At 46.0% G+C, this 12,653-nt stretch overlaps 1 protein-coding gene across 4 annotated transcripts in view; it reads left to right on the top strand.

Annotated features, from left to right (window-relative positions):
* The first annotated feature begins 6,577 nt into the window (after nucleotides 1-6,577).
* MDM1 (Mdm1 nuclear protein) overlaps nucleotides 6,578-12,653 on the top strand; it is a 31,721-nt gene continuing 25,645 nt past the window's right edge. For 2 of the 4 annotated variants that reach the window (XM_065558704.1, XM_065558713.1), the window contains exons 1-4: nucleotides 6,578-6,825; nucleotides 7,978-8,092; nucleotides 10,685-11,058; nucleotides 11,515-11,649. In XM_065558704.1, the coding sequence (XP_065414776.1) occupies nucleotides 6,808-6,825; nucleotides 7,978-8,092; nucleotides 10,685-11,058; nucleotides 11,515-11,649 (642 nt within the window). In that variant the 5' untranslated portion in view covers nucleotides 6,578-6,807. The remainder of the gene's footprint in view (nucleotides 6,826-7,977; nucleotides 8,093-10,684; nucleotides 11,059-11,514; nucleotides 11,650-12,653) is intronic. The other 2 variants (XM_065558700.1, XM_042860160.2) reach the window with 1 other exon arrangement.

Here is a 12,653-nt window from a genome sequence, read left to right on the forward strand (position 1 = left end):
CTATAACAGGATTAAAAAAAGAACTAGATAAATTCCTGAAGAATAGGTCCATCAGTGACTATTAGTCAGGATGGGGAGGGATGCAACACCATGCTCTGAGTGTCCCCTAGCCTGTTTGCCAGAAGCTGGGAATGGGCAACAGGGGATGGATCACTTGATAATTCCCTCTTCCGTTCATTCCCTCTGAAGCACCTGGCCATGACCACTGTCAGAAGACGGGATACTGGGCTATATGGATCATTGGTCTGACACAGTATGACCATTCTTATGTAAAAATTAATTATAATCATAAAAATGTTTAGTACAGAAACTCCCCAACATAATGACCTCTCAAGATAGCAATGATGTAAGATAACAAATTGGCAAATAATGCATTTTAAAAATCTTGGCCTATTAGGAAACACACACACACACTAATATATATATATATATCAGAGGGGTAGCCGTGTTAGTCTGAATCTGTAAAAAGCAACAGAGGGTCCTGTGGCACCTTTAAGACTAACGGAAGTATTGGGAGCATAAGCTTTCGTGGGTAAGAACCTCACTTCTTCAGATGCAAGTAATGGAAATCTCCAGAGGCAGGTATAAATCAGTATGGAGATAATACCTGCCTCTGGAGATTTCCATTACTTGCATCTGAAGAAGTGAGGTTCTTACCCACGAAAGCTTATGCTCCCAATACTTCCGTTAGTCTTAAAGGTGCCACAGGACCCTCTTTTCAGAGTAGCAGCCGTGTTAGTCTGTATCTGCAAAAAGAACAGGAGTACTTGTGGCACCTTAGAGACTAACAAACAGGACCCTCTGTTGCTTTTTATATATATATATATATATATATATATATATATATATATATATATATATATAAAAAATGTGTGTGTGTGTTTCCATGTTTCCATTCCCAGTCACAAAACTAGCATTCTGGAGCAAAGTCACTAAAATATAGTCCAACAAACAAATGTTTATTTAACATGCCCCTCACTTTCCCCTCCACCACACCCCACTCACCGGTGTTGTCCTTGGTCAGTAGAGACTCAGAGTTCAGAGGTGCTTTCACATGAATACACCTCCCAGGTGGGGGGCAAGAAGGCACCTTGCTTGTTCCTCCAGCTGCTCACTGTTTGCTCTGGCCACGGCTGTTTGTTGTGCCACCGTTGACTCCACCACTCTGTTGCCAATAGCCCTGCGCAGTCACCTTCTGCTGCCACCTGCCACTGTGACCTCTGCAAGTTGGTCTCTTGAGGTTCCACCCAGCTCTCAGTGATTTCAGCTGAGCTCTTGGGGGGGAACCTCACTGCTAGCAGTCTGGGCTGTTTCTTCCACAGAAACACTGTCCCCACAGCAGGACTAACCACTTAGACCTGATTATCAGTGATTTCAGCTGCAGTGGTCACTTAACAGAACAAAAGACTATCTATGGAGCCTAATCAGCTCTGTCTTTGAACAGTGGAGAGGGACAGGTCCCCACCCTCTCTCTTGATGCCCTCAATCAGCACAGGCTTTCTAAAGAACAATATTTCATCCGCTTCCCCCGCATTCAAGTGATTTGTAACCCAACCCCAACCAAAATCTATCACTTGGGCAACACAGCTCTGTTTGCTGGGTACCTAGGTAGATTAGGAGTGAATGTAAATACAATCTGGTCCTGAAGCCTTTCCCTCCAGCCCCAGCTTATCACTAGCTGTCAAGGAGAGCTCATAGAGGCCTGGTCTACACTACGACTTTAATTCGGATTTATCAGCTTTAATTCGAATTTACCCTGCAACTGTCCACACAACGACGCTATTTATTTCGATGTAAAGGGCCCTTTAAATCGATTTCTGTACTCCACCCCGACGAGCGGAGTAGCGCCAAAATCGATTTCAACATTTCGAATTAGGGATAGTGTGGCCGCAATTCGATGGTATTGGCCTCCGGGAGCTATCCCACAGTGCATCATTGTGACCGCTCTGGACAACAATCTAAACTCGGATGCACTGGCCAGGTAGACAGGAAAAGCCCCGCGAACATTTGAATTTCATTTCCTGTTTGCCCAGCGTGGAGAGCACAGGTGACCACAGATAGCTCATCAGCACAGGTAACCATGCAGGCTGATAATTGAAAAAGAGCACCAGCATGGACCGTGAGGGAGGTACTGGATCTGATCGCTGTATGGGGAGAGGATTCAGTGCTTGCAGAACTTCGTTCTAAAAGACGAAATGCAAAAACTTTTGAAAAAATCTCCAAGGGCATGATGGAGAGAGGCCACAATAGGGACTCTGATCAGTGCCGCGTGAAAGTCAAGGAGCTCAGACAAGCCTATCAAAAAACAAAGGAGGCAAACGGTCGCTCCGGGTCAGAGCCGCGGACATGCCGCTTCTACGCCGAGCTGCATGCAATTCTAGGGGGGGCTGCCACCACTACCCCACCTGTGATCGTGGATTCTGGGTCGGGGATAGTCTCATCAGCGACGCCTGAGGATTCTGCCGATGGGGGAGAGGAGGAGGAGGAGGAGGAGGAGGAGGATGAGCTTGCAGAGAGCACACAGCACTCCGTTCTCCCCAACAGCCAGGATCTTTTTCTCACCCTGACTGAAGTACCCTCCCAAGCCTCCCAAGCCAGTACCCAAGACTCTGACCCCATGGAAGGGACCTCAGGTGAGTTTACCTTTTAAAATATAAAACTTGTTTTAAAAGCAAACGGTTTTTAATGATTACTTTGCCCTGAGGACTTGGGATGCATTCGCGGTCAGTTCAGCTACTGGAAAAGTCTGTTAACGTGTCTGGGGATGGAGCGGAAATCCTCCAGGGACATCTCCATGAAGCTCTCCTGGAGGTACTCCAAAAGCCTTGCCACAAGGTTTCTGGGCAGTGCATCCTTATTCCGTCCTCCATGGTAGGACACTTGACCACGCCATGCTTGCAGCAAGTAATCTGGTATCATTGCCTGACAAAGCCTGGCAGCGTATGGTCCCGGTGTTTGCTGGCATTCAAGCAACATCCGTTCTTTATCTTGTTGTGTAATCCTCAGGAGAGTGATATCACTCCTGGTAACCTGGTTGAAATACGGGAACTTAATTAAGGGGACAGAGGTGGCCGTTCCTACTGGGCTGTTTGCCTGTGGCGGAAAATAAATCCTTCCCTGCAGTTAGCCAAGCGCAGATGGGAAATTGGCCCTGAGTTTTTCGCGTTTGGCTAGCAGGGATCTTCCCTGTTACCAGCCACGTGGTGGGGGGAGGGGTACCGTGATCATCCCAGAGAATTCATGGCGGGAGGGGGGCGGCGGCGGGGGTGGTGGTGGTTAGTTTGGTGCCTGTAGGGATCTTCCCTGATACCAGCCACGCGGTGGGGGGGAGGGGTACAGCGATCATCCCAGAGAATTCATGGCGAGAGGGGGGGGTGGTTAGTTTGTTTTCTGCTGCTGCTGAATGTTAACAGAAAAACCGCAGCACTCTACAGGCTATGCTTGGTATGTGGGAAAGGAGGGCGCAGAAGCTGTAAGACAATGGCTTACCATGGCCGCATGCAAGCCGAATTCTGTTGCCCAGACCTGTGATCTCTAGCAGCAAAGCCACAGGCACTCAGCATTAAGAGGCAAAATGTGACCTTGCACAGAAATCACATGTGCTATGTAATGTGAATAGTGTTGGTCACCGTGAAAGAGTATAAGCATTGTTCTGCAAAATGTAGCTTTTTAAACAATTCTCTCTTTTTTCCCCTCCCTACAGCAGCTGCAAATTCCTCAAGCCTCCCTCCTCCATCCCGAAGGTTATCACAGATAAGGCGTCGTAAGAAGAGAACGCGAGACGAGATGTTTTCTGAAATTATGGAATCCAGCCGCAGTGACAGAGGTCATCTGAATGAGTGGAAGGAAACAGTTTCAAAGTATAGGAAAGAAGCCAGTGAACGTGAGGACAGGAGGGACCAACGTGAGGACATGAGGGACCAACGTGAGGAGAGGAGGGACCAACGTGAGGAGAGGAGAGACGCTCGAGATGAGAGGTGGCGGCAGGAAGATCAGAGGAGGCAGGATGCAACGCTGGGGCTGCTACGTGAGCAAACAGACATGCTCCGGCATCTGGTGGAGCTTCAGGAACGACTGCTGGAAAACAGACTGCCGCTTCAGCCCCTGTTCCACCCTCCCCCCTCCCCATGTTCCGTATCCTCCTCACCCAGACATGTAAGAACGCGGGGGGGGGGGGGGGGGAGGCTCCGTACACCTTCCCATTCCACCCCAGTAGACAGCCCAAGCAAAAGGCTGTCATTTTTTTAACCTTTTCTTAGTGGCTTTTTCCTTCCCAGCAATCCTCCTCCCAAATACCACCCGGGTTCCCTCCCTCTTTTTCTAATCTATTAATAAAGAATAATTGATTTTTAAATGATAGTGACTTTATTTGGTTTGAAAGAAAGCTGGGGGAAGGGGGAGGGTGGGTTCCTTACAGAAAATCAGTCAATAAAGGGGGCGGGTTTTCATGAAGGAGAAACAAACAGATATTTCACACTGTAGTCTGGCCAGTCATGAAACTGGTTTTTAAAGCTTCTCTGATGCACAGCGCTGCCTGGTGTGCTCTTCTAATCGCCCTGGTGTCTGGCTGCGCATAATCAGCAGCCAGGCGATTTGCCTCAGCCTCCCACCCCGCCATAAAGGTCTCCCCCTTACTTTCACAGAGATTGTGGAGCACACAGCAAGCAGAAATAACAATGGGGAGATTTCTTTGGCTGAGGTCAGAGCGAGTCAATAATGATCGCCAGCGACCTTTTAAACGGCCAAATGCACATTCTACCACCATTCTGCACTTGCTTAGCCTGTAGTTAAACAGCTCCTGACTCCTGTCCAGGCTGCCTGTGTACGGCTTCATGAGCCATGGCATTAAGGGGTAGGCTGGGTCCCCAAGAATAACTATTGGCATTTCAACATCCCCAACGGTTATTTTCTGGTCCGGAAAGTAAGTCCCTTGCTGCAGCCCTTTAAACAGAGTAGTGTTCCTGAAGACGCGAGCATCATGAACCCTTCCCGCCCAGCCCGCGTTGATGTTGGTGAAACGTCCCTTGTGATCCACAAGTGCTTGCAGCACCATTGAAAAGTACCCCTTGCGGTTTATGTACTCGGTGGCTTGGTGCTCCGGTGCCAAGATAGGGATATGGGTTCCGTCTATCGCCCCACCACAGTTAAGGAATCCCATTGCAGCAAAACCATCCACTATAGTCTGCACATTTCCCAGAGTCAATAACTTTCGTAGCAGCACCTGAGTGATTGCTTTGGCTACTTGCATCACAGCAGCCCCCACGGTAGATTTGCCCACTCCAAATTGATTCCCGACTGACCGGTAGCTGTCTGGCGTTGCAAGCTTCCACAGGGCTATCGCCACGCGCTTCTCAACTGTGAGGGCTGCTCTCATCTTGATATTCTGGCGTCTCAGGGCAGGGGACAGCAAGTCACAAAGTTCCATGAAAGTGCCCTTACGCATGCGAAAGTTCCGCAGCCACTGGGAATCGTCCCACACCTGCAACACTATGTGGTCCCACCAGTCTGTGCTTGTTTCCCTTGCCCAGAATCGGCGTTCCATGGATAGAATCTGCCCCATTAACAACATGATCTCCAAAGCACCAGGGCCCGTGGTTTCACAGAATTCTGTATCCGTGTCCGTGTCCATGTCCATGTCAATGTCCTCATCATGCTTGTCGCTGCGCTGCCGCCGCCGCTGCCTCCTCGCCTCGTTTTTCTGGTCCTGGCTGAGCATAAACTCCACGAGAACGCGCGAGGTGTTTACAATGTTCATGACTGCTGTCTTGAGCTCAGCGGGCTCCATGCTTGCCGTGGTATGGAGTCTGCAGTGTTCATCCACCCAGGAAAAAAGGCGCGAAAATGGTTGTCTGCCGTCCGTTGCTTTCATGCAGGGAGGGAGGGAGGGAGGAGGGAGGGAGGAGGTGAGGCTGTACCCAGAACCACCTGCGACGATGTTTTTTGTCCCATCAGGCACTGGGATCTTAACCCACAATTCCAATGGGCGCGGGAGACTGCGGGAACTATGGGATAGCTATGGGATAGCTACCCAGAGTGCAACGCTGCAGAAATCGACGCTAGCCCCGGTACTTGGACGCACACCACCGAATTAATGTGCTTAGTGTGGCCGCATACATTTCGACTTTATACAACCTGTTTTTCAAATCCGAATTATATAAATTCGGATTAATCCCGTAGTATAGACATAGACTTCGCTTACAAATCATCATTTGAAATTATTAGGTTGGCCAACATCACTAAAATGAATGCACTGACATTGTCATAAAAAACAGCAGCTGTATAAGAAAGCTAGTCTATGTTCATAGTTTTCAAATCTATTATACTTTTTCAGATACATGTATTTTATCATACACTGTATATGCTTTTAAAGTGTGTATTAATGTTTCCGTTTCAATTCAAATTGCCAAACAGTCACTAAATTGGCATGTAACTAGTTCACAAAACTGGGGGGGTGTTAGGAACATTCGGGGGGAGGGTGTGTAGGGAAATCCCTGGTGGGGAGGCTCGGGGCGGCCCCCAGCAGGCTCAGCCGGGCGCGGATGGGCAGGGCCCTGGCAGGCTGCCTGGCAGCCGAGGCGTGGGGAAGCCGCTCCCTGTCCGCAGCCCCCAGCGGCACCTCTGTCCCCCCGCAGCAGCGGCGGAGGCGGGGGGAGCCGGCTGCCGCGCCTGATTGGGCGGCTCCCCGCGCAGGCGCCGGGGGAGGGAAGCCAGGCTGGGGGCTTCGCCCGGGAAACGGGAGTGTTTACAGCCGCCTGCCCGGAGCGGCCCCGCAACGGCCAGGGCCCTGCTGCCGCCACCGCCGCCGCCATGCCCGTGCGCTTCAAGGTGAGGGCGGCCGCCAGCCCGGCTCTCCTGGGGGCTGCCTCCGGACTTGACCTGCCTTAGTCTCCGGCCTGGTCTCCCCGTCCCGCCTTGCGGGCTGGGCACCGGCGCTGTGCGAACCAAGCGGGCACAGGGCGGGTGATGAGCTGCGTGGAGTGGGGTCAGGGTCGGTACAGGACCTGTGCGGGCACTGGGCTGGTACAGGATGGGGGGATGGTGCAGGACCTGTGCGGGCACTGGGCTGGTACAGGATGGGGGGATGGTGCAGGACCTGTGCGGGCACTGGGCCGGCACGGGATGGGGGGATGGTGCAGGACCTGTGCGGGCACTGGGCTGGCACGGGATGGGGGGATGGTGCAGGACCTGTGCGGGCACTGGGCCGGCACGGGATGGGGGGATGGTGCAGGACCTGTGCGGGCACTGGGCCGGCACGGGATGGGGGGATGGTGCAGGACCTGTGCGGGCACTGGGCCGGCACGGGATGGGGGGATGGTGCAGGACCTGTGCGGGCACTGGGCCGGTACGGGATGGGGGGATGGTGCAGGACCTGTGCGGGCACTGGGCCGGCACGGGATGGGGGGATGGTGTAGGATCTGTGCGGGCACTGGGCTGGTACGGGATGGGGGGATGGTGCAGGATCTGTGCGGGCACTGGACTGGCATAGGATTGTTTGTGTGGGCACTGGGGTACTGAGCTAGAGTACAGGATGGGGGTTGTGTCCTGGTACAGGACCTTTGTGGCACCAGGCTAGCACAAGATGCAGAATATATAGAAAAATAAGGTTCTTGCTCCAAAGAAGATTGATTCAGACAAATATGATCCAAGGAACAAGTTTGAGATGAACTGGAACCATGGTATTTATTTTTAAAAACGTAGTTAAAACTTAAAATAGTATGCAGATTCTAGGTGGTATCCTTGACATGTGAAATGGTTCTGTATTTGCACTGTTTCTGACATTACTGTCAGAAAACAGAACAAAAACTTTTTGCTTACTTTGATCAAGATTGTTTTAGAAGCAGAGTTACCTAGCTGCTTATCTGACCAATTATGCTTTACAATGTGCCTGTGGATATTTAAAAGTGCTGGGAGATCTGTTGCTGTTGGGAGCTAGGTGAAAAAATGACACTACTCACAGTGTATGTCCATTTGCTGTAGGGATTGAGTGAATATACGAGGAACTTCAAATGGAAAAAATCAGATCTGTCAGAGTTTTGTAACCCTGCAGGAGAGCAAAAATCCTCAAGGGCTGGACTTCGATCTGATCAACTTGGTAAGCTATTAGAAATAACTGCCATAACTCATACATCATCTTTGCACAGAGCCCAGGTTTTGCAAAGGGTGAACTTCTAGTTCACATTATTTATCTAAAGCCAGAAATGTACATGTCATTTAATGGTGTATGTCAGTTAGCACAAGATAGGTTGTATTGCAGGGGTACAGGGTGGAGGTAGTAAAGCAAATTAGTTATAGTGAAATAATTAGGCAGTATTGCTCTTTGCATGAAAGAAGACAGAGGCAGGAATGGGAAGAGATGAGTAGGAAAAGTTTGAACTAGTATATAGGCATAAGAGATTAATGAAGGGGTATAGATATGAAATAGTCTGCAGGGTGTACATATTAGAGTAAGATTGGTTGCCTTGTTTGAGCTCGACATTTAAGCATTATAAAAGCCACCTACTGGTAGTAAAATTGGTCATCAATGTAAACACCAGGTAATTTGATAGGATAATTACTTGTCTTGCCAAAGCTACCTTCCACCTCATCACCTTCTGCTCTCAGGGTATGTCTACACTACCCGTTGGATTGGCGGGTAGCGATCGATCCAGCGGGGGTCGATTTATCGCGTCTAGCCTAGTCTAGAGTGCTCTCCTGTCGACTCCTGTACTCCACCACGAGAGGCGCAGGCGGAGTTGACGGGGGAGCTTTGAATGTATTTAGCAGTGTTGATTTTTAAGTTAAACAGCTCCCCCCACCTCCTTTGGAAAGTCCTGAGATGGAGTTTTGCAGGTAGCATTTACCTGGCCATCAGAGTTTTTTCTGTCTGTCCGTCCGTCTGTCCGTCCGTCCCAGGACACAAAATAAGAGGTCGGAACTATGTAATCTCTGCTGGTTCTCTCTGGTCTCTCAAACCAACATGGTTTTCAAGTGGTCAGTGACAGCAAGACTCTCAAAGCAATCCCAAGAAAGCTATGAGCATTCCCTTTTATTTGAATCCAGAATTGCTAACACCAAACATTCAAAAATCATGTCTTAGCCTCAAAGTCACAGAATTGGCTCACATCTCAATTAAAAAAATTGGAAATAAAAATTACCCTTCTGATTTGAGCCTTTGTAAACTTGTCACATTTTCAAGCTTTTTTCCATAACCGTGAGGACTAGAAACTTTAAACTAAGATTCTCAACTAATCACAGGCCTCTGGGAGCTAGGGATTTAAGGTAAACATCAAATATCACAAGACTCAAAATCATGTGGGTTCGCAAAAAAGCCATCTGTTTTCATAGCTTTTGTTGTGCTTAGGTTATGCCTCCCAGGCCTTTGCTTCTATTTTATGCGCCCACCTCTTTTTTCTGGTCACATTTAATCACACACATCCCTGGAACACTACTCACAGACACAGATTGGTGTCTCCACAGACTGCTAGTATTTGGCTCACTTTTGGCTCTTTCTGTTGAAATGCATACTTAATAGTTTCTCTTAACAGATTGTGGCAATTTAAGAATTACTCATAACAGTTACCCAAACAAACAGATAAGTCTGCTTGAGTGCTGAAAATTTCTTTCTGCCATATTCCCAGTGTTCCTTCAAAGGTTACATTACTACTAATGGAATTTATATTCTTTGTAGCCCAAACATTCTATGCATCTGACATTTTATATGCTACCTTCTGCCTGAAAAACAGTTTATTCTCTTACCAGCTGCACCCTAGTTCCCCATAGATTAGTTTATATACTCCACAACTATTTATCTCAGCCAAATAGAGTCCTTTGTTAGTTGTTTAACACTCTCCAGCAGGATTCTGTTGTCACACTTTATTTAACTACTATATGTTTAACCACCCATTTTCCTGTTAAAATGACATAGTAATTTTGTTCATATTATCTTACCAGCTATTTATCTTATTATCATATTATCTTACCAGCTTATCTTATCAGCTATTTTTTATTGTTTAAAACCATCTCAGATAATCAGTGTCTCTTTTTTTTTGTAAATATGAAAAGATGTTTCCTAAGCTTTAAAAATATTGTGTAATGTATTAAAGATGTTAAGATATTTTGAAAGCTACTCTAGAAGATTTTGTTTCTTAAAAGAAGGAATCTGTGCAGGTGTCTGTGCAGAATGTTATTACGCATATGGTAACAGGTCACTGCTCTCCAGTGACTGTGAGGTGAACACCTATTCAGCAATGCACCTATTCAACATGCATAAGTAGTTTAGGAAGTTCCATACCACGCTTGGCCAGTGCAGGTTGAAGATTTGATAATTTTAGTCAAATTAATCTTCTTAGTGGTTGCGGGAAATTTCTGCCCTCAACTATGCTCACTGACTCCCATTGACTACACTGGAAGTTGCAAAAGAGGTAGAATTTGGCTTGATCGTGTGACAGGCTAAGCACCCACATCTCGCACTGACTCAGCTGGGAATTAAAGGCACTCGGCATGTATGTAAGAGCTCAACATTTCACAGGCCCATAGTTTGTAAACTGTCTTTGCTCAAAGATATACAAAATTTATTAAAACTCAGTCTAGTGTTATATATTCAGATTCTCATCCCAGTATGTTAACATTCTGATCTTGTGTTCCAGTGTCTTTAAATCCTAATAGGCGTATTTTATTGTGCTCAAGTTTAATGCATGTTTTGTAGGAATCACAAGAGAGCCAAACTTCATTTCCAAGAGAAGGGTGCCTTACTTCAACCCACAGATTTCAAAGTCCTTTGAATGGAGAGGGGACAGCGATTTGGAGGGATATTTGGATGACGCACCAGAAGTTGAAGGCACTGGGCCTGCAGAGTCACACACAGATAACCACAGTAATGATAGAAATCTGGAAAACATTGAAACACCTGATGCACCCAGGCTTCCTAAAAAAATTCGGTCCCACTCTGCAGATTCTAGAATTGAATCAGCCATCACCCTTGCAGAAAACAGTAGGAAGAAGTTGTCACCCCCAACTCCAGTGAACCAAAAAGCAGTATTTGTACCTCCAAAAAAGCACTTAGAAAAAATGGATAATGGGGTAGGGATCATTAGAAAACCTTTTCCCCTTTCTTATAGTCTATGGTTGAAGTTGATAATGTGACTATTACAGTAAATTAAATACAGTTAAGCAAGCTCTTGCTTAAAACTATTTCTTATTTTTGTTATAACTTTATCTCTATGGAACTCTGCATTTTGATGTTAATCTATGTTAAGACCCCATTATGTTGGAAGAACTGTTTGTTGGGACCAGATTCTGATTCCACTTAAGTCCATGGGAGTTTTACCATTTATTTCAAGTGAACTAGAATTTAGTCCATAATTTGTAGTCTTCAAAGATGGTGTTGAGAATCAGATAGCATATCTTTCATCGAGTTACTTGGCCTGATCTAAGGATGTGGATTATAACAGCTTAGTTAAAAGAAAATTGCAGCAACAGAAAGTAGAGGAGAACAATAAATGGAGATTTTTCTGATTCATTGTTTTATGTTGACAGTTTCACAGAGTCCTGCAAAAGAAATCAGGCATGAATATTTCACCTTCAAATAGTTTCCCCAGAAATTCTGAATATCAAAGGCAGTTTATATGGAAAACCCCCCCAAAAAACTCTCCAATGCTTGCAGCTGACCAGGTAATTTTAAAGAATCTGAAATATATAATTTAGTTTCAGTCAAGAAAGTCATTTAATTACCATAATTTCCTTATATTTTGTTGTGGTAGACTGGTATGTTATTTACAGTGCCACTTTTGTTTTCTAATATATAAAAGCACATTAATTCACATATGATCCCTTATAAAAGGATCTGATCCTGCATCCCCCTGTGTAAGCAAAACTCTCATTGCAATTTCATGTACTTCAGTGGGAATTTTGCTTGTGTAGAGTCTGCAGGATCAGTTCAATAATAGGTAGGTGTTGTAGTATCACATTGTTTAAATTATGAAAGACTTCACAGAGAGCTCCTTTTCATTGAGATTCTATTACTAATCTGTATGATGCTCTTCTAATTGGTGCTCATTAAAACTGCTGTTCCATAGCAAAGAGCAGGAAGTCTGAAGCAATAATTTTTTTTTTTTTTGCACAGTTTACTCCAAAAACATACAGCGTAAGGGCTCTGATCCTGCACATGCTTACAAGTGTGCTTAAATTTACTACTGTTTACTACAAATTTGAGATCAGTGGGACTACTCAGAATAGTAAAGTTATACAAATGTAAAGTGTTAGGAGTATCAGGGTTTAAGATTGAATTTTTATCATGAGATTCTAGTGTTATTAAGAGAGTATTGTATCTTGACTTTCTCACCTATATCTATAAACAACCTAATGAAAAGTACATCTGAATATTACAGTAGTAGAGATACCTGATCCTTGAACAGGTGTATTAAGAATACCCAAATTATCTTGACCTCGAGATAATTGGTCTAATCCAAACTCATATAGCAAAGCTGAGTAAAATTTATCTCTATGGCATATGGCGTGTCCTTTAAGTCTCAATAGTCCGTGGGAAGATCAGGTCTGATCAGTTGTAATAGTCAAGCAAATTCTACATCTTAGTTTATAACGCAGAATTAATTGCAGAAAAGGGAATGGATCAAATTACTGTGCAATAAGAGCCTTATTTTAAACCATGAAAAAGT

The sequence above is a fragment of the Chrysemys picta genome, chromosome 1 (assembly GCF_011386835.1).
Source record: "Chrysemys picta bellii isolate R12L10 chromosome 1, ASM1138683v2, whole genome shotgun sequence".
Classification (NCBI taxonomy): domain Eukaryota; kingdom Metazoa; phylum Chordata; order Testudines; family Emydidae; genus Chrysemys; species Chrysemys picta.